Source organism: Hyperolius riggenbachi, chromosome 7, assembly GCF_040937935.1.
Source record: "Hyperolius riggenbachi isolate aHypRig1 chromosome 7, aHypRig1.pri, whole genome shotgun sequence".
In the NCBI taxonomy this organism is placed as follows: domain Eukaryota; kingdom Metazoa; phylum Chordata; class Amphibia; order Anura; family Hyperoliidae; genus Hyperolius; species Hyperolius riggenbachi.
This window is the reverse complement of record NC_090652.1, coordinates 98,837,581-98,860,294: the sequence shown is the minus strand read 5'-3', so window position 1 is coordinate 98,860,294 and position 22,714 is coordinate 98,837,581. Positions and strand designations below refer to the sequence as shown.

Sequence of the window (22,714 nt, the reverse complement as noted above, 5' to 3'; positions counted from 1 at the left end):
TTGACAAGGCTTGTTATATTTACTTTCCCTGACTCCAGCAGGGGCGCTGTTGCAGCTCTCAGCACGGAGACAGGCGAAAATAGTCGATCTCTGTCTGGTCCGCTCTACTACGCAGGAGACTTTTGCCTGCGCAGTAGAGCGAGCCGACATCGATTGGCTATTTCTGCCTATCTCCGAGCGGAGAGCCGATACTGCGTCTGCACTGGAGCCGGGAAGGTAAATATTTACACCCCCAGCTGTTCAGAGGGCCAGAGCAAGACCGTTGTGGGACACAGGAGGACGGGGGAAGCCTCGACAGGATCCGGAGGCTTCCCCCACCCAAGGTGAGTACCCCCCAGGGGAGCTTTCTGTCGTTACAGGTTTTCTTTAAAGTGAACCTGAAGCTTTTAGTTTTAATTTGATAACTCAGCTGTGTCAGCTGACTACCTCAGCAGAGAAGCCAATTTGTAAACACAGGATGTTAACCCTATGTCTGCTTCCATGAAAGACACACTGCAGATTTATTGCAGGATTTGTTTCAACTGTAACAAATGTTTTTCTTTAAAGATTGTTATGATGTTGCTTATCTTTTAGAGCAGAGGGGAAGCCCCATTTGTGACAGCAATCAAGCTTTGTGCCCCCTCTGTGTCTCTCTGTCCCCGTCTCTTTGTGCCCTCTGTCTTTCTGTCCTCTTTGTCTGTGTCCCTCTCTGTGCCCCCTCTCTGTCCCTCTCTGTGCCCTCTCTGTCCCCCAAGCTGCGGCAGTGCTGGACATACCTTCCAGCACGAGTCCAGCGATGCCAGTCTATCCACTTCTCCTGCAGGCTCTAATGCACGGCATACTTCCTGTATGTCATGTGACACACAGGAACCAGGAAGTGTTCCGTGCACAAGAGCTGGCAAACCGCGAGAGAGGACTGCCATCATTGGACTCATGCAGAAGGTATGTCCAACACTGTCGGGAGAAGTTGAAGTCTGAAATCATGATCTTGGTGATTGCGATTTTGTTTAAATTCCGATTTCGGTTTGAATTTGATTTATCGTTCAGGTCTAGCATCTAGAACTGATGTGGTTGTGAAGCTACATAAAGTGCAGCCTTTCTGCCAAAGATGAGTACAATATCTCTTAAGGTGGCCATACACTGGTCGATTTGCCATCAGACCGACCAACGGATAGATCCCTCTCTGATCGAATCTGATCAGAGAGGGATCGTATAACTGCCTTCACTGCAAACAGATTGTGAATCGATTTCAGCATGAAACCGATCACAATCTGTGGAGCTGCCGCCACCCGCCCGCATACATTACCTGATCCGGCCGGCATGAGTCCCCCGGTCTCCGCTGTCTTCTCCGCACTCGGCTCCAGCTTCACTGTACTTCTTGTCTGGGGAAGTTTAAACAGTAAAGGGCGCTCTACTGTTTAAATTCCTGCCGGGACAGGAAGAAGTGAAGCCTGCCGGACTCGGAGCCCAGCGGAGGAGCAGCAGCGGAACAGGTAATGTATTACGTCGGTCGTCGGGCATTTGAACGCCGCTATCGACGCACTCCCGACCTACTGACGATCGAGAGAAATTTTCCGCACGGACAGGAACTACGGGAATCGACGGGAACGATTGATTTTGGTCGGAAATTGATCGGTCAACGTTTGCGTAACGATTTCTTAGCAGATTCGATCACAGTGATCGAATCTGCTATATATAGCAGGGCTGTGGAGTCGTGGAGTCGGGCAATTTTGGGTGCCTGGAGTCGGAGTTGGGAAAAAATGCACCGACTCCGACTCCTAATGTATTTGTAACTGTAATTAAAATAGAAAATATGATAAAATGTTCTATTTCTCAGATAATAGTCATTACAAATAATGTATATATACAGTAATAGCTGTGCTTAGTTCACAAAAATGAAATAAACCAATCAAAATTAGTTACTTGTGCTGCTTCAATAAAGCAGTCCCCGTATTTTTAAGGTCAGATATACAGATCTGATTGTGACTGTATATATGATGTGTACACAGGAATCTCTTATATATACTAAATAACATCTATGCTGTAAGAATAAAGCCTGATGTGTAGCTGTGTCGCTAATAGAGATGGTCAATGAGATGGAAATAATTCTGCATTGATGCTGATTTATGCAAATGTATGCACTCCCTTTGCTGATGAAATCAAATAATTTGATATGTTGTTAAAATTTGGTTTGGTGACTACGAATTAAAGGGTACCTGAGACGGATGAAAAGTAAAGTTTTATACATACCTGGGGCTTCCTCCAGCCCCCTTCAGGCTAATCAGTCCCTCGCTGTCCTCCACCACCTGGATCTTCTGCTATGAGTCCTGGTAATTCAGCCAGTCAGCGCTGTCCGGCCGCATGCCGCTCCCACAGCCAGGAACATTCTGCACCTGCGCAATAGTGCTGCACAGGTGTAGTATGCTCCTGGCGGTGGAGTGTGTGCATGCGCACTACGCCCGACTGGCTCAAGTACCTGGACTCATAGCAGAAGATGCAGGTGGTGGAGGAGGACAACGAAGGACCGATTATCCTGAAGGAGGCTGGAGGAAGCCCCAGGTATGTATAAAACTTTAATTTCATCTGTCTCAGGTTTACTTTGTTACACAGTAGAAATATACATATGCACTCTCCACAGAGCTGCAAGGAATCCACTGAGAATGCTGTGCACATTGAACACAGAGGTGTTGTCTGTCACCCATAAACCTTGTTCAGATTGTGCATGAAGAATGTGTAATAGAGGAAGAATCTCCTCATTCCCCTGCAGAGTACCTGCACATCATTCTTACATGTACCCACACTTACATTGCCTAGGGCCTGATAAATGTTCTTTGTTCCGGTTTGTACCTTTTACAAGTACTCTTACCAAGGACTAGTTTTAGTCTAAAGGGAATAAATATAGTAGTCTACATATCCTTCTCACTTCAGTTGTCTTGTAAAATTCCTAAGCGTTGGCAGTTAAGAGACAAATTTCATGTTACATACTTTTAATCAACAAAATTGTAATATGCAAATTAGAGGAGTCGGAGTCGAGGAGTCTGAGTCGGTGAAATCCTAAACCGAGGAGTTGGAGTCGGTTGATTTTTGGACCGACTCCACAGCCCTGGTATATAGGCGGGAAAATCATTAGGTGTATAAGCCCCTTTAATAGGGTCATTCAACTTTCACACGCTCCTCTACACCAATAATGTTCAAATAGAAATGCAACACTGTTATGTGAACTATGCAGCAGAGCACCCAGCCTCAGTGCTGCTGCATTGCTGTTGAGCTCATAATTAGGATTCATGCTGATTTTAGTTTAGGTTGCAGCAGGCCTGATAATGTAACGGGATCTGTTATGGTTTTGGCCTGAGGCGCTGTGTGAGTGGGAAGTGAGGGGTGCTGGGATGGAGAGGAAGAGTCACTGAATGCTGACATGATTAGGAACCAGTTCAGTGTGTTTTCCCAGAGCCTATACATTCCTGATTTCCAACTCACTCATTGTAAAGATAAACAATTCTCTCATTGTGTTACAGGCCTCTGCATAGTCCATGGTGTGCTTTGGTTTTGTTGTCTTCCTGCCCTATAAAATCCAAAATGTTCGATTATAAAGATATGAAATGATAAAATGTCAATTTTTGTGCCAGTGAAATAATTACGGTTAAAGGTTTTACTCATCTGAAACAGAATTTGCTTTAGGTGAAGAAAAAAGCTGAATGAGGTGCTACTTTACTATCATTCTTACCACAGTAACAATATTGCCAGTTGCAGTGCGTTGCCATTGTGGAGCTAAATACTGGCATTTGTTTGAATTTCGCCAACGGCAAAGAAAAATCACCACTGCAAAGGTAAAGGAAAAAGTTTTATGGGAAGAGACAGCATTACTATTGTAGGGAAAATCTTACTTTCTTGAGGGTTCCAGAAATGGGACACACAAGGTGTTTTTTTTTTTTTTGTTTAAATAAGACAAAAGACTGACCATACAGGTGCTGATTATCTCATCAGTGCTGGTCCTGTGTGAAGCTGTAATCAGTTTTCATGGCCACTGCCTATTTGTACTAGGACAGGCCTGGACAAAGTTCGAGCGGCCTGTGCCGCGGACCACGGGCTGCATTCCTTTTTTTCCAAAATCCCTCTCCCCCCCCCCCCCCCCCTCCAAATAAGCACCCGGTTTGTATGACTTCATAGCCAGATAAACAGGCCTTTTTACACATTCAACCATCCAATAGTATTGCAGAACTGAACAAGAGGACCTATTAGTAATGTACATGAGGGTTTAAAAATAAGAAAATGGGGGAGGGTTTATTTTTGTAGCTTAAATGTGATGTTGTAATATTACAACACTGGTTCTCTGGAGGTTAAATCTCCCTCCCACCTCTCTGCAGAGTTATGAGAGGGCAATAAGAGGGTCAAGTCGCCTAATCGCCGTTTCCAGCATCGTGTCTCCATGGGAACAGTGGCGCCACGTGACACACCACCAGCACGTGACAATGTGTTACAAGCTGGCACATCCTGATGGCGTGTCATGTGACACCACTGTGGCCATGGAGACCCGACGCTGGATTATGTGAGTTCTCTTATTGCCTGCTCGCAGCTCTGCAGGGAGGGAGGAGAGGAATCCGGCCGCCCAGTGGCGGGCCAGATTCACAGCGCTAGTGGGCATGATCTGGCCCGCGGGCCGTAGTTTGCCCAGCGCTGTATTAAGATAAACACTACCAACTGTTGTGAGCACCAAGCCCATTATATTTGTGGATGTGACTGCAGCATGTGCTGAGGTGGGAATACAGGGACACCATATTGGTATGTTTTTTAAGTGACAGGAATATGTAGACTGTCCACTTTGTTTAAAAAAAACCAAACAAACAAAAAAAAAACGTTCCAAGTTGTTTCAGCAGTTTGAATATCAAGCATTGAGCCTGAGGACTCATATTTATTTGGGGACATTGATTCAAGTAGAAAATTGGTACATTTGGGCTGTTTAAGCAACTAGGATATTGAATTAAAGGACTGCTGTAGGGGGAAAAATGGTGGACTTACCTGGGGCTTCTAATGGTCCCCTACTGACATCCTGCAGCCAGTCACCGATGCTGTGGTTCACTTCTGGAATTTCCGACTTTAAAGTCAGAAATTCCGCTGATGTCACCAGGAGCGTACTGCGCAGGCACAGACCTACTGGGCCTGCTCAATACACTCCAGGTGACATCAGCGGGAGCAACTTTAAAGTCAAAAATTCCAGAAGTGAACTGGAGGCAGGGACCGGAGCATCGTTGAGTGGCTACGCGGGCACAGGACATCTGCGGAGGACCGCTAGAATCCCCAGGTAAGTTCAACTTTTTTTTCCCCTACCCCCTATAGTACTCATTTAACTACTTTCGCCTACTGGACGTACTAGCTGCGTCCAGGAGGTCATGTGCGCGTGCTCCCGCGGCCGATCGCGCGTGTGCAAGCGCGTTCCCGGCCCGCGGTTCGTCAGCCAGGCAATCAGTGAATCGGGCTATGGTGCAAGCTCACTGATTCCTCTCCCCCGCAGAAAAGCTTGGAAGCTTCACTTTTTCTGACTCTTACGTCTCCCTACGTCCCTTTAAGCGTACGTGTTACGCTTAGAAGTGATGTCATGTAAATAAAACTCATGGCTGCCATCTTGTGGCCAAAAAGTAAAACTACAGCTACATACAAAAAAAACAAACCTATATTTACATTTAAAAAAAATTACTTTTTATAACCCACCCTCACAAAAATACCCAAATAAGATGTAGAATAATAAAAAAAAATTACAATAAGAAAAAAAACACATTAATATTTACCTAAGGGTCTAAACTTTTTAAATATCTATGTAAATATGATTTTTTTTTTTTTTAATAAGCTTGTACATAGTGATGGATGCAGAACGGAAAAAAATGCACTTTTATTTCCAAATAAAATATTGTCGCCATACATTGTGATAGGGACATAATTTAAATGGTGTTATAACCGGGACCAATGTGCAAATACAATACGTGGGTTTTAATTATGGAGGCATGTATTATTTTAAAACTATAATGGTCGAAAACTGCGAAATAATTTTCCGCTTTTTTTTTTCTTATTCTTCCTGTTAAAATGCATTTACAGTAAAGTGGCTCTTACCAAAATGTACCCCCCAAAGAAAGCCTAATTGGTGGTGGAAAAAACAAGATCTAGATCAGTTCTTTGTGATAAGTAGTGATAAAGTTATAGGCTAATGAATGGGAGGTGAACATTGCTCGGATGCATAAAGTGAAAACGACTGAGCGCTGAAGTAGTTAAAGGTATTTTTACTTTTTCTGAATCGCAATCGCTAGCGTTCAGCGCGAACGATAGCGATTGCTAGTGGAAAAGGGGCCTTAAGGTCAGTGGAGTTGGAGGCAGATAAGACAACCAGTCCTGCTGGTAGGAGTCACTAGTTCCTCCCACCTTTGAACACATTAGTAAGGTAGTGTGCTTCTGCCTGAAGGCCCGTACAGATGGCTAGATAGATGTTGCTCTGATGGGGATCGGGACTTGATCCCTCGGACGACATCGCTGTGCAGTTGCATAGTTAGCCTGCAGGCTCTGTAGCAAACCGGGGGAGGCGGAGGGCCGAGGGAGCACAGATTCGCCATGAGAGAGAACAAAGCTATTATCTATTGCTCTGTTATAGTGACATAATACCCTAATACTGCAACCACAGGTAACTCGGCGCTTCAAAATATATTCCGCTCTGCACAACTCTCAATTAGGACAAGTGAATATTGGTTGTCAATTCTTTTAAAATTATTGGGTTGTCTGTTTACTGTAAGGGAATTTTTTTCGCTAGCCAATTAGGAACGGACCTTGATCAGTCACTGAGTGATTAGGGATAGTGATGTGATTAAGGGCTCTGCGCCGACACAGGAGACCTAGGTTAAAATCTCGGCTCTTCCTGTTGAGTAAACCATCACCTATTCAATATGGAGTCCTTGGGCTAGACTCCCTAACACTGCTACTGCCTACTGAGCGCACTCTAGTGTCTGCAGCTCAATCGCTTTGAATCCACCAGGAGAAAAGTGCAAAATAAGGGCCCATTCACACTATGGCGATTAGCGGGCGATTCCTGCTAATCGCTGAAGCGCTAGTGCAATTATAACACTATGGCAGTGATCTCACTGCCACGATTGCCCCCGATCTCGGATGTTTCAAGATTAACAGCAATCACAAAACGTATTACCTGCAGCATTTTACTGTGATTCTCGAGCAATTGTGGTACAATGCTTAAACTCCTTAGCGGTATGCCCGACACTTTGTCAGGCATACCGCTTGCTGGCCTCAGGAGTCCCCCATGCATAATTAATGTGATCCCATGCCTGTAAAACCTTTAGCTAGCACCAGGCTAGCTAGTACAAGTGTCCAGCTCCCCCCGATTGCCTGCGATTTACCCCCCCCCCCCCCCCCCCCGTTAATACATTACCCAGCCAGAATCCAGCGATCGCGTAGCCTCCCCGCACAGCTCTGGTCTATCTATGGGGAGGATCGGGTTTGCGCATGACTTCATGACGTCATGTGCGATCCTCCCCATAGTGAAGATCGGAGCTGTGCGGGGAGTCTGCGCCGATCGCTGGATCCAGGCTGGGTAATGTATAAACGGGGGAGGGGATTAGGGGGTGCCGGACACTTGTACTAGCTAGCTAACTTTGCATGGGGACACAAATGGGCAAATCCTCCTGAGCGGCGTAACGCTCAGGAGGTTAAACAAGTGCTGATTGTCGATTCGCGAGAGTGTCCAGCGATTTCACTGCGCTAATCGGGGTAAAATCACCCGCGCAAAACGGTAGCGCTAAACGCTACAGTTTGCTATTTTTAAGTGTGAATAGGTCCAAATGTTTTCATGTGCTGGTACTGATCAGCTGATTCTGCCAGTCACACGGTATGCAGTCACACGGACTGACCTTGTAACACAATGACACAGGAACTTGCTTGGAACAAAGGACTGATAGGAAGAGCCATTGCTCATCTGTGTAAATTGTTTAGGTGTTTACAACCAATTGATCACCAATCAGGATATCGACTGGAATGGTAGGTTGCTTGAAAGAAAGGTTGCCTGAGAGTCACCTTGTGTTTGCAAGCATTCTTTACATCGGACATATAGCAAGTAGAGGTAAGCTTTCCCTTGTTATAGTCTTGCTTTGTCCTGTGGAGCAGCTGGAGAAAGTGCTCCCCCCAACCCCCCTCCATGTCAGCAGGAGGCATGTGGAGATCCCCCTTCTCTGCATACACTAAGCACAGGCATGAATTAAGATGAGTCACTATCGATTGACTCTCATCTTCTGGGCTTTGAATGCCTTCCAGGTTATTATATGGTTGCAGGGAGAATGCATATGCCCCATCCTTAAGTAACTCCTTTCTTGCCAAAGAGCATCTAATGACACTAACATCTGCATCACGGTAGCTTTCATTCCAGCCCTGCAGTGGTTAAAATGCAGAACCATCTGCCTGTGTTTTGCTCTTCATGCAAATAGCTCCATAATCCGCCCCCCATGTGAGGAGGGATCAAAATCGCAAGCTGCGTCACCATTGGAGAAAGGACACTATACCTCTCCCTTCATCAGTATGCTAATGCTGTGTGGGAAGAATAGGCTTTTATCCTGTGCTGTGCTTTATGACCAGGGGATGAGGACAGTGTGGATGGACAAGCGAACAGCAGCCTACCACTCAGGGATCCTTTAGGTCAGGTTATGTTAAATGGATCCTTTTTGCTACACCACAGTACGCAGGGACAAGATTATGTATTAGTCATGGCTTTATTTGGCTGACCTTATAGAAGTATTTTAATGTTCAGTAGGAGTGATCGGACTCTCAGGAGGATCTCCTTTTTCTCCTACTACGTCCATCAGCAGGATGGGAAATACTGGCTTCATACTGAGGGGGTGTGTGGGGCCAGCGTATTTTTGCTGAAATTGTCCGTGTTTGAGGAGAAAATGGTCCATAATCTTCTGGCTTGTCCCATCTGTGCCTTAGAGGGAGGCTGTAATCCTTTTGTCACATTGGTGGACCTGGTCATGTAGAATTTAGGAACTGGTTAATGCAACCTAGGTTCCAGTAGGTGCTTATCTGAGCCAGAAACATAAATTGCTGTGAGGGTTGGCAGAAAAGACACCAAAAAATTACCCGTAGTCACCATTTCTTTTACTATTTTTATTTTTTACTGAGCACTTTTTTCTTTGCAGCATTTGCATAGACTTTTCTGATTTTTCTGGACCTGCTCATAACCTTTCATGGTGAGATGATTAAATACATGCCGGAATTCATATACTCGCTATAATACGGTTTTTCCAGCTGTCGCTATGGGACCTTACAATTTCCTTCACTGAGACCATCTAACACTCTGTGACCTTTTTCCAACTTGTGTGTGTTTTATTTTGCGGTTTTTCTGCGTTTTGAAGAAGTTAACAGCTAAACAACGTTAACCATTTGACAATGGTCTCTAGCCAAAGCTGTTCATTGGCCTTTTCCTGGTGCTTCCAGAGGTTTGATGCCCCTTTGTGCTGTTTAATATGTGGTCAGTGGCCCTGTTATTGTACAATTCTATGAAATGCGTTAATAGCTTCAGTTTTTACTCATGCTTATTATTGTGATGCAGTGTTATTTAGATTGGATGCTTACTGACAGTTTTGGCTAGGAATGTGCAGGATATTGCAATATGTGGGTGTGGAAGGTTACTGTCAAAACACCACCTATTCTTCTCAGTGAAAGTTGTGCTTTTGTTTTATTTTGCAGGGCTATCTTTCCACCCGGTCTCCTAGGGATATTTAAATGAGGCTGTAGAAGATCATACCCATCCCATCTGTAGTCTTCCTTCACATTCTGGCTATCACCGACAAACCGCATCTGGCTTAGCGGCACCTGGAGGGGCCTGAAATGCCGTTTGCCTTCTGACAAGGAGGATGGGCACTCAGGGCAGCCCTGTGAAGAGCTACGATTACCTCCTGAAATTCCTGCTGGTGGGGGACAGCGATGTTGGGAAGGGTGAGATCCTGGAGAGCTTACAGGACGGAGCATCGGAGTCTCCATACTCCTACAGTAACGGTGAGTAGATGTGTTTCCAGGTCTATTTTGACAAAACCATTTTTTACAGTAGTGATGGGGGGGGGTGTCTTTGTGCGAGTGTTTATAGAACTGAAACCCTCAGATCTCTGTCAGTCTGCCAAGAGAATCTGTCAGATGAAATCCAGCCAAACTAAATATTTGGCCAGCCGACTCGAGCTCAGCTGTTTTTTTTTTTATTTAAAAGTTATTGCTATATGTATAGCCAAACCCACACAACATGCTGTGTTGGCACTACTGCCAGTCCTCTGATGGTGTATAAATGGAAAGATGTACTGATTGTACATATCATATGAACTGCCACTAATTAACTGATTATGTTCAGGGGAACCATAAGTACTAAGCCAGGGCAGAAGAAATCCTAGGAGAGAGGCTGTCATTGCTCTAATTGCACAATCATGGATGGCGGTGAAGCTTGCTCCTGGATTGCACAGGCCGGCTTCTACGCTCCAAATACTTAGTCCACCCCTGGCGTATGAGCAAGTCCAAAAGCTTAATGTACCCTCCCTCCAAAAACGGTTTAAGAGAACAGATCTTGTTAACAGATTCCAGCCAATTCCCCCCCCCCCCCCCCCCATGAAAGATGCCTTTTACCTACTCCTGAGAGTGGTGGTGCTGTGTATTGTCCTCAGAGCAGCCCCGTGCAATCGAGTCCTGAACCCCGAGAGCATGCACTCATTCACTGCAGTTCGAAGCATGTGCCTGCGCAGTTCATAAGCTCTGCACTTCTGGGAAGAACTTCTGGGCGACTACAGTGGTAAGAGGATGGGAGGGGGTGAGGACCCCCTGAGCAGTGTCAGCACACTCTAGAATATGTAATCCACCCCACCATTGCCTTCAAATAATGTTTTCCCTGATTCAGGGGTACTTCAATTTCTTTTTACCAGTGTAGTAAATAGTGCTGTGTTCTAATATCCATCCTACCAGTGTAGCAATACAGTACCACAGCCTTGGAACTTCACAATTTATGACCTAGTGACAAAACTGTAAGTTATAGTTACAGACAGCTGAATGGAGACAAATGTGTTACACCCAAGCATGAGCCGGAAAATTACTCAGTCACATCAGCTGGGAATTTTATCCTTTATCCTGAATCACTAATAATAAAAAGGAACTAAGGTCTTCGACCCAAAGTCTATACTGTAATATCCTCAAAACAAGAAAAAGTAGTTCCTCTAGCTGATAAGCTGGTGCAAATCAAAGTCTAAAGGTGGCCATACACTTATAGGTTTGCAGCAGATTCGACCATCAGATCGATTTCTGGCAGATGCCTGTCAAGTGGAATGTGAGAGGAATCTGATGTGTGCCACACACTAGGAAATCTATTGGAAATCGATCTAAATGCATTATTGGACCATTAGATCCAATGCAACTCTATGGGCCATCGATCTGCTGCCAGCAGCAGATCGACCTAGATTTTCCATCCTGTCAGATCAAATCGATCGAAATCGGCTGCAAATCGATCGAATAGGGAATTTGATAGAATCAATTTCTGTATCTGTATTCTGTCTCTAATTTATTCTGTATTCTGTCTCTATAGAATTGATCAATCGATCGATGGCTGAAATCGACCAGTGTATGGGCCCCTTAATATTACAGCAGTGCCTTAGAAAAGTAATTATTTACCAACAATGAATTAAAAACCATTAAAACCAAAACTGATCCCCCAAGCCCATTGATTCCATAATTGGTCTAATAATATGCATATCCTCAGCTTGCAAAACTGAAGTTTGAGAAATATTCAGGGAACGAATACTGGCGTTGTTGATCCTCTACTTTCAGTACCCGACCAAGAACTGCACAGATCAGATCCCGATCCAATTTCACTAACTGCATGCTTCTTAGCCATGTAACTAAAATAAAAGTAATGAAACCAATAGATTAGCATGACAGCTTGACAATTGCCATTTTCTAACTGCAGCCTGCATCATCTTAGAGCTGGTACATTATTACACACACTCACGGTTATCTGCAAACACTGGGTTTGTATTGGAGGGGGTGTGGCACTGTATGACATGGGGCTCCTAGGATGCAGCGCATAGGGTTGGGGGAAGTGTGACAGTGCTGATTCACAGCAACTCCCAATTATGCGCTTCCATGGCTGCCTAGACAGATGGTGAGTCTGTACACCCCTGAAGGTTAAGATTCTCTACAATAGGTGGGATTTTTAAAAGGGGGGAGGGGACACATTTTATCTAGTGAAGGGTAGGGAGGACTTGGGTGCTCATTCATTCATAGATGGGCTCCCGATGTGCCCAAATAATAGAGGTAAAACTAAAAGATTGATTAGTTACAAATAAAAGGTAGACGTGCTTTAAGGTTGCACATAGAGAAAGGAATGAGTGCATCTATATTGCACTTCAGAAATGATTGGCATGTGGCATAAAAGTAGCTCTGCACCTCAATTTCAATTAGAAATATTCCTTGAATTAATCATCAGCCCCTTCTCCTATATAGCGCATTATTCTGTTATTTATCATTGTATGGATATCTTCATGGTACAGGACCTCCGGGATTGCATGCATGCAATTAAGGCGCCTGGAAAAAAGGTGCGAGGGATTGCCGCTAGTAGAATATCGCTGCAATTGACGATATTCTACTGCTGGACTATGGTCCATAGTAAAATATTGTGGAGGTTTAAAGATATTTTACTACAGCTAAACCTAACCCTACTATCACACAGAATCCTCCCCTGGTGGTTCCTAATGCTAAGAGAAACCCCCTTCCAAATTAACCTTTTCCGCCGCTTTTATCATAGGTGTCTATGGCAGCGCCCTTTCTTCCATAAGGGTTACCTGATTACCTGGAACTTCCGTAGCACAGATTTTTCTCATTAGTGAGGTGTGTGTGTCTGTCTATGATGATCTTCCAGTCTTTGCTACATCTGCCTCAGCTCTATGTGTGGCCTTTTGTCTGTGTCACAAATGACGGACCAAACTAGAGACTAGGCCATAGAAGCTTAAAGCATAATTTATGCTGAACAGAACACACATGCTCAGTTGAATTACCTGGTGATGGTCTAATTATATGTTAGCTTGCCTGCCTCTGTATAGGACCCTCCAGACATGGCCTTTTAGCACTAAATACAAATTAGACATGCCAAATCCCTCCACCTAACCTCTCAAAGGTGCTCATCAGCACAGCATCAGTTGGTGAAGGGAGGGGTAGCTAATGAAGAGGATGATTGGCCACAGATCCTATTCACACTTTTTGGAGTGACACCCAGATTACTTTAGAGATGACCAGAAGGAGATGGTGAACCTGTGTCCAATTCTTGTGAAGAAAATCAAACCAGTAACATCCCTGCCATCTTATAATTGCACCCGGTCTGACTTCCGTGTTATGTTTTTGTTTTGTTTTTTTGTTGCTCTGAAACTGCCTTTTTAAATTTGACAAGTATTGATCTGGGGCATGCTGGAAAATCTCAGCCGCAAGGAGGCTCAATCGGGTGTGCGGCTGTTACGGTGTTCAATTTCCTAATGACTGGTGGACCCCAGGCCGGTTTCCCGCCAGGTTCGTGTCACCCTGTGTGCAGTGTTGAAGGCTTACCTGTCACGCCGCAGCAAATAATCTCCTTCTCTTCCATGCGCCTGTATCAGGTGACGTTGCCACGTGTAGCGTCAACAACACTTTATGTGCTGGTGTGTCTATAGAACAAACAGCTGAATTGAACGATGACTGAACAATCTACGATGGTGATCAGGCATTTTAAGTGACAGATCACTTCATCAGATAATTCATTGTCAGCAGTGTGTACAGATCTTTAAAGGATGTGTCTGCTAAAGTCAACGGCACCTCCCCCTGCATCGTTAAATTATCCCATCATTGCCATTCTTCTTGTGGCCTACTGCTGTCATTCACATCCCATTGCTAAACATCTTTTGTATACAAATCATGGATCATCGGCAGTTTCCAAGGATTGAGTAATGTAGCGAGTACTAAACTGTACTTGGGAAGAAAAGATTCTATAAAAGAACCATTGTATAAATGTGTTTATTTGCCATTCCTATCTCATGGATTGCTGATCAGGAAAGTGATTGGAAATATTAACTTCCCAAAAGGTTGGTTTTAGCGATTGTGTATCTGCAGATTCTTTCATATGACCTTGCTGGTGCCAAGGGAGTTTTTTTGCAGGGGATGTTTGTTTTGGGTACCGGTGTTTGGCTGAAACCTTGCTAATGCTGGAGCAAAGAAATATCTCTGTCCCTGGTGGCTCAGCATTGGGGGGTTTGAAGGCCACAATTACACTGAGCCTAATGCTGGCCATATACTGCCACCCAATGTGCCAAAATGATCGATTCCTCTTTGATTGGAATCCATTTGGAATACAGAGCACATCAGTTTGCAACAGATTACTGCAGGGAGTCTATTGAAAACCGATGTGTATGAGTACCTTTTTGATTTAGTGATGGACTTGTTAATACACCAGCCGTGAAATCTTTCCTTGAAAAATTCCAGCCAGGTTTGCAGAATTACTAATGTTCTCTCTTTCCGTGCCTGGAGAACCTTCAGGCCTGGGACCTACTGGGAGCGATTTTGCATTGCTTGCGATCTGCAAAGCGCTACACCAGTTGAACACTATGGGTGTGGTTCCACTCGTATCGTTACAAGCAGCATTTTGGGAACGATCGCATCAGTCGTTGCAGAACCAAATCACTGGCACTCTGGAAAATGCCGCACTTAATCAAATCACAGCCGCTTTGCGATTTTGTGCAAAATGCTGATAATAGGCCCATAGCCTCAGGCTGGTAAACGCCATTCAATTTTTACTTCAGATCCAATTCAAGTGAGTGATCAGATCCAGGGCTGTGGAGGCAGAGTTGGAGTTGAGTAGTCAGAGATGGGGCGATTTTGGGCACCCGGAGTTGGAGTCGTTTATTTCATAAACTGAGGAGTCTGAGTCGGGAGTCGGATAATTTTTGTACAAAATCCACAGGCCTGTTAAGTATTAGACTAAGGAGTCGGAGTGGAGGAGTCAGAGCCATTTTGGGTACCCGGAGTCGGAGTCGTGTTTTCATAAACTGAGGAGTCAGAGTTGGGATTAGATTTTTGTACTGACACACATTTATCCCTTTTTTTTTTTTCTTTTTTTTTTTCTCCTCCTGTTTGCATATTGATCTAAAGGACATGCACATGCGACCATAGACAGTATTTTGATAGATACTTTCCAGCATTGCAGTTCGAGAAGGATAGTTGTTGACCTTCGGATCGGTCGCTGGCAATCAGTAGGCGGTTTATTTATTTTTTATTTTTTGCCTGATTCGATCTTTTTCCCAAATCGTAAATGGGGTCTGAAGTGAAAATTGCATATTCTGTATACCAGCTTTAAGTAACTGATGTAGTCCCAAAAATACCAAGTGTCCAGGAGCAGAGTAGTTTGGTTCCTAGTGCACTCCAGCTGTTAATGAATAAAGGACAAAAGCCCCAGGCTGACACGTGGTTATGGCCAGATTTTCAGATGTGACTGGAGTGTACCTTTAAGATTCATTTAATCTGCCATATGCTGTTTAAGATGCAGGCTCTTTAGTATGAATAAATGATAAGCAGGCAATGCTGCAGGCTGTCCCAGCGTGTGAGCTGTTATGTAACGTCAGAACACACCATTCCTCAGGGGATTTCATTGTCCCCGTTGAATGGAATTTTATAGTGTCGACTGATGTACTGAAGGAACTTTAAGCTCTGCATTTAAATTGAATGCAATTATGAATGTATATTGATTATGATTTAAAACCGTGCCACTGTCACATCATCCAATTGTTCTCTCGGTTGGAAATGCTTATCTTTGACATACCGTATAATTACTAGATACGCCACTGTGTTGTGCAGTTTCTCTTTCCTCCTTTTCTTTTTCAATCTCAATGTGGAGATTAGGTAAGGAGTGTAGCCCAGCATATAGCAAGGCCACTGTACTCCAGATGGAAACATTTAAGGTGGTCATACATCTAGCGATTTGGCTGTACAATCGACCACTCGATTTGATCATTTTATAGAATTGAGAGGGAATTGAGTGTGTTCCAGTGTGCCCAGTTGATGAAAAGTGGCTGCTATGTCAATTCGACCAGCTTAAGCGATCAAGCAGGATGCAAGATATCGGTCGATCGCACAGGAATCGGCTGCTGTTCGTCATTCGATTGAATACATTTTTGTATTCAGAGCATGGATACATCTTTCAGATCAATTAGTGAAGGTAAATCGCATAAGATATCACCTGTAGTGTGTGGGCCACTAGTCGATCAACTTTCTACTGAAGTCGATTCCTTAATAAACTGATCGATTTGTTGATTGTATCAGAATCGCTAGATGTATGACGTTATCTAAACCTTAGAATGATTATACCTACTAACATATGCTTCTACTGTTATTTTTTCCCATGCTACCCTCCCATCCACCATCTTTTACATTTCTTTTGTGCCCTTTGAGAGATGGTGATATCAGCACTACATGCACAACAGGAATACCTCACATTTTTTAGCCTGAAGGTGTTAACCTCTAAAGGGGCCCATACACCTAACGATTTTCCCGCCGAAATGCAGCAGATTCGATCACTTTGATCGAATCTGCTGTGAAATCATCGCGCAAACGCTGACAGAACGATCAATTTCCGTCCGAAATCAATCGTTCCTGTCGATCCATCCATGCGGAAGATTTTCCTCGATCTCTGGCGGGTCGCGAGTGCGTCGATAGCGGTGTTCGAATGCCCGACGACCGACGCAATACAGTGGAGATGCTTTACCTGTTCTGGCCGGCGCGACTCCCCTGGTCTCCGCTGTCTTCTTCTCCGCTCCAGTGCTGCCGCTTCACTGAACTTCCTGTCCCGACAGGAAGTTTAAACAGCACAGCGCCCGCTACTGTGTGCGCCCGCTACTGTTTAAACTTCCCCTGGACAGGAAGTTCAGTGAAGCAAGCCAGCTGGACCGGAGACCAGCGCGGAGAAGAAGACAGCGGAGACTGGGGGAGTTGCGCCGGCCAGAGCAAGTAATGTATAGCGGGCAGCACGGTGGCGTAGTGGTTAGCTCTCTCGCCTTGCAGCGCTGGGTCCCTGGTTCGAATCCCAGCCAGGGCACTATCTGCAAAGAGTTTGTATGTTCTCTCCGTGTCTGCGTGGGTTTCCTCCGGGCACTCCGGTTTCCTCCCACATTCCAAAAACATACAGATAAGTTAATTGCCCCCCCTAAAAATTGGCCCTAGACTACAGTACTTACACTACATAATATAGACATATGGCAATGGTAGGGATTAGATTGTGAGCTCCTTTGAGGGACAGTTAGTGACAAGACAATATATATATATATATACTGTACAGCGCTGCGTAATATGTCGGCGCTATATAAATACTAAATAATAATAATAATAATAATAATAATAGCTGGCAGGGGGGGGGGGGGGGGCAGCAGCGGCACCACCACCACGGATTGTGAACGGTTTCATGCTGAAATCTATTCACAATCTGTTTGCAGTAAAGGCAGCCATACGATCCCTCTCTGATAAGATTCTATCAGAGAGGAATCTATCTGTTGGTCAAATCTGATGGCAAATCGACTGGTGTATGGCCACCTTAAGAATGTCAGTGGAAAGTGATTCTAATCACTGCTTTGTATTGTGCAAAAAAGGCTTATGCTGGGAATACACGGTTAGTTTTTGAGCCATTTAGATGGCTCGATAGATAATTTCCGACCTGTCCGATCTCGCGTGCGATCGTTTCGCCGCTCGATTCCTGATAGCAGTGAATGGAAAAAGCTAAGAAAAACGAGCGGAAAATAAGAGAATCGACTGCAGAATCGAGCGGCAAAAACAATCGAGTGGAGAATTGAGCGACCGAAACAAAGAGTGTATTCCCAGCATTAGGGCCCGTTTCCACTAAAAGCGATGCTATGAGGAAACGGCACCGCAAAGAAACTGCAACCAATTCACGTCACAGGAGTAATTTCCATTGGCGCGAATTGACCTACACGATCTGGCACGATGTGACGTGGGGGAACTTATGGATAGCATGCTGCAGTTTTCCGCAGCACGCATCCACTTCCCCATAGCCACCGACAGGAAGCTGCATGATGCCGCATCCGGTTGTACAGATGGCAACCGAAAGTACCTGCAGGGAGATGTGCGGCGATCGCCTCACATCCACTACCTGGATGTGGAGACTGGCCCTTAAGGTCTGTACACACTTGTAACTTAAGGTGCATACACACCTTTGACTGATGTTGCCTGTCAGAAATGGAAACCCAATCCCCTGGATGACATTGCTGGGCCGAGCTGTACAGATGTGAAGTCAGCTGTATAGTAGAAGAGGCGCTCTGTTGCCATGCGGGGATGCTGTGGGGCGGCAGAGCGGCACTTGCATTACATTATGTGACGGGAGGGGGAGTGGTGTGCACAGTGAAGTTGGCAATCACTCGGCTAAGTTGATTCGCCGGCTGGATCGTTTGCTGGTCAGGTGCTACTGTACACACCTCTGACTATCGGCTGAGGTAACAGATAGTGACCGCCTTTAGTCATGCCTGTGCATGGGGCTTTGGTCCACCTGAAATATACATTCTAGGTCCTTTCAGGTGCCCACCAACTCTTCGTTAGCAATTGGGTATAATGGAAAATGATGCCTGTCTGAACAGCATACATTGCTTATCCAAGTTTCAGAAAACTCCCGAGACAAGGTGCCTCAGTCACCATACACTTGGGTGAGCAATCTGCTTTTCTACTTGCCACTTTAATTCCCCATGGTACAATATTCCTAAAGGGAATGCACTGGTCGATTTCAGCAATCGATTGTATAGCAGAAAGAAAGCGAAGCCGGCACCATCAATGTATTTATGCTCTTTTTAATCGGATACAAACATGCTGACAGCCAAAGTGCGACGTTTCGAGGAGACACCCTCTTTTTCAAGCTAAGCTGTGCATGACCAAACAAACAATGGCAGAACAATCCTATTTATACACAACATGGTCTAAAGGCAGCCTATCAGCGTTACGCTAAATCATTGACCAATAGGATCAGGTCCTACCTAGTGGACCTGAGGGAAAACCACAGGGCTGCCTACCTGATAGGGTCGTTTGAAGTGGAGTCAAACCACCTCCCAAACACAAGCCAGTCCCAGGTGGAGGCGAACGGCTACTCTTTGCTGGGCAGAGCCATGCGGAAGCGCACTCCCGCCAGGCCACGCCCACTGGCAGACCTAGGAGGAAACACCCCGCACTACGTAGAGGAGAGGGCGGCTACAAGCCGTCCGCTCCCCTTCCGCCCAGCAACGTGTGAGGTATGCGGAGAACTCCGCTCATACATCGCACTGATGTAAATAGAGAGCCTGTGGTGTCCGCCCCCCTCTGGGTAGAAGAGCGTGTGTCTGTTTCCTAGCAACAGCACCGCTCATGCGCAGAGTGCCTTATGTGTGTGTGTGTGTGTGTATCGCTGTACACACTAGATCGTCATAACAGTTCATATGCTATTGAAAATCATGCGGATATAATAGCAACTAATGGTCATAGCATTACAGTATCTACATAGATAAACCAAAGTAGACATGACATAAAGAATAAAACAAGAGAAAATAAGAAATGATGAAAATAAATTAAGTGAATAAATACAATAAAAAATAAAACATAAATAATAAAAATTAAAAAAGTAAAAAATAAAAATAATAGATGATGATGAGAGGAAGTCATGAGGGGAGGAGGAGGGTGGAGACAAGATGGAGGAAAAAATTCTAGAGAGCATCTGATGGGACAGGGATGGGATGGAGGGAAGGAGAGACGAAAAGGAGGCAGCATCTCAGGATACCCACTGGTAAATGATAAAAAATGAATGTCACAGAATGTACCATAAATCTATACGCACATATCAATGGGGCTGTACACCATGGGGCAATATCTATCAAATAAACGGTATGAGATCAAGTTCTCTGTTTAGACCTCTCGGCTCCATGGTGTCCAGTCTCTTTATCCAGTGGGCCTATCTCCGCCCCTCCTTGGGGGACGTACCTGTTCTATAATCTGAAACCTAAGTTGGCTAACGTGATGATTGGCTGCCACAAAATGATATGGGACAGCCTGATCTACTAATTTCTCCCTTATGGCATGTTTATGCGAAGACAATCTTTTTTTAAACTTCTGTGTAGTCTGTCCCAGCCACATATAACAACCCACATGGGCACTTGAGGGCATATATCACATAGGCCGTGTCACAGGTATAGTAGCCATTTATCCTAAATTTTCTGCCAGTGTGTGGATGGCTAATGTATTCACTATGGAGGGAGGCCCACTGGATAAAGAGACTGGACACCATGGAGCCGAGAGGTCTAAACAGAGAACTTGATCTCATACCGTTTATTTGATAGATATTGCCCCATGGTGTACAGCCCCATTGATATGTGCGTATAGATTTATGGTACATTCTGTGACATTCATTTTTTATCATTTACCAGTGGGTATCCTGAGATGCTGCCTCCTTTTCGTCTCTCCTTCCCTCCATCCCATCCCTGTCCCATCAGATGCTCTCTAGAATTTTTTCCTCCATCTTGTCTCCACCCTCCTCCTCCCCTCATGACTTCCTCTCATCATCTATTATTTTTTACTTTTTTAATTTTTATTATTTATGTTTTATTTTTTATTGTATTTATTCACTTAATTTATTTTCATCATTTCTTATTTTCTCTTGTTTTATTCTTTATGTCATGTCTACTTTGGTTTATCTATGTAGATACTGTAATGCTATGACCATTAGTTGCTATTATATCCGCATGATTTTCAATAGCATATGAACTGTTATGACGATCTAGTGTGTACAGCGATACACACACACACACACATAAGGCACTCTGCGCATGAGCGGTGCTGTTGCTAGGAAACAGACACACGCTCTTCTACCCAGAGGGGGGCGGACACCACAGGCTCTCTATTTACATCAGTGCGACGTATGAGCGGAGTTCTCCGCATACCTCACACGTTGCTTGGCGGAAGGGGAGCGGACGGCTTGTAGCCGCCCTCTCCTCTACGTAGTGCGGGGTGTTTCCTCCTAGGTCCGCCAGTGGGCGTGGCCTGGCGGGAGTGCGCTTCCGCATGGCTCTGCCCAGCAAAGAGTAGCCGTTCGCCTCCACCTGGGACTGGCTTGTGTTTGGGAGGTGGTTTGACTCCACTTCAAACGACCCTATCAGGTAGGCAGCCCTGTGGTTTTCCCTCAGGTCCACTAAGTAGGACCTGATCCTATTGGTCAATGATTTAGCGTAACGCTGATAGGCTGCCTTTAGACCATGTTGTGTATAAATAGGATTGTTCTGCCATTGTTTGTTTGGTCATGCACAGCTTAGCTTGAAAAAGAGGGTGTCTCCTCGAAACGTCGCACTTTGGCTGTCAGCATGTTTGTATCCGATTAAAAAGAGCATAAATACATTGATGGTGCCGGTTTCGCTTTCTTTCTGCTATCAAGATTCTGGAGTGTTGCCAGAATAGCCGAGGCACATCGCAGTTTGAACCAAGGGGAGTGCTCTACCACTCTGTCTACAATAGCAATCGATTGTATAGAATCCAGAAAAATTCTGTAGAATCGATCGATCAGAAATCGATTCTATCAAATTCCCCATTCGATAGTTTTGCAGCCGAATTTTGATCAATTTCGATCGATTTGATCTGTCTGACACAATGGAAGATCTAGGTCGTTCTGCTGCTGGCAGCAGATCGATGGCCCATAGAGTTGCATTGGATCCAATGGTCCAATAATGCATTTAGATCGATTTTCAATAGATTTCATTCTGAAATCTATTGGAAATCTGTTCCTAGTGTAGTGTGTGGCACACATCAGATAGATTCCTGTCAGATTCAACTTCAGAGGCATCTGCCAGAAATCTATCTGATGGTCAAATCTGCTGAAAATCTATGTGTATGGCCACCTTAAGGATCTATGATGGAGTCCAGCAGATCAGAAGTGAGGTCTTTGATGGGTTCGGTTTGGTGTAAAGGTGGCCATACACTTGTTAGATTAGCAGCAGATAGATCATCAGATAGATTTCTGATCTACCTGATGTGTTTAGGAACATTTTTTACTAGGAACTGATTTCCAATAGATTTCAGTTTGAAATCTATTGAAAATCGATCTGATGGCATCAGATTACCATTAGGTCCAGTGCAAACTGATAAGCAATCTCAACAGATCGACCTAGATTTTCCTGCCTGCCAGATCTATCGAAATCGGCCGCAAATCGGTCGATTGGTCAATCTTATTGGCAATCGAAGAATCGATTTTTGATCCCCTTTAGTCCGTAAAGCAAACCTGTGTGTTCTTAAGGAGACAGTCGGATTCCCCCTCCCCCATAGTATTTTGTTTGTTTTTGTAACCAGTTTTTTGTCCCAGGGGTATGAAAAGCATGTCGATTAGTTCCAACTCAGTCTTTCCTGTTCTGGGTGACTCTGGTGAATCTGTTCCATAAAAGGAAGGCAGAGAGTTGTTACAAAAAAAGCTTTGGAGTGTCACCATGACAGGGAGTGAAGGGAATTTTACCAGGGGGGACACAGGCAGTACTAAAGCTCTTTATACTTGAGAGAAGTTACTCCCCTGCTCCCCTCCATTATCCCAACGAAATAAGCCCTGACTTCTGCAGCTGTTGGCAGTCGTCATCATTGGGGAAAAAATATTTGTTGTAATAAGTCTTACTTCAGACTGTGTATAATGCATTATAAACCATAATGCTGTATCATG

The 22,714-nt window shown here is 44.7% G+C and overlaps 1 protein-coding gene across 3 annotated transcripts in view; it reads left to right on the top strand.

The window, feature by feature from the left end:
- RAB40C (RAB40C, member RAS oncogene family) overlaps positions 1 to 22,714 on the top strand; it is a 64,032-nt gene that overhangs the window by 8,050 nt on the left and 33,268 nt on the right. For 2 of the 3 annotated variants that reach the window (XM_068244433.1, XM_068244431.1), the window contains exon 2: positions 9,706 to 10,014. In XM_068244433.1, coding sequence (XP_068100534.1) covers positions 9,873 to 10,014 — 142 coding nt within the window. In that variant the 5' untranslated portion in view covers positions 9,706 to 9,872. Of the gene's footprint in view, positions 1 to 8,558; positions 8,656 to 9,705; positions 10,015 to 22,714 lie in introns of those variants that run through there. The other variant, XM_068244432.1, reaches the window with a different exon arrangement.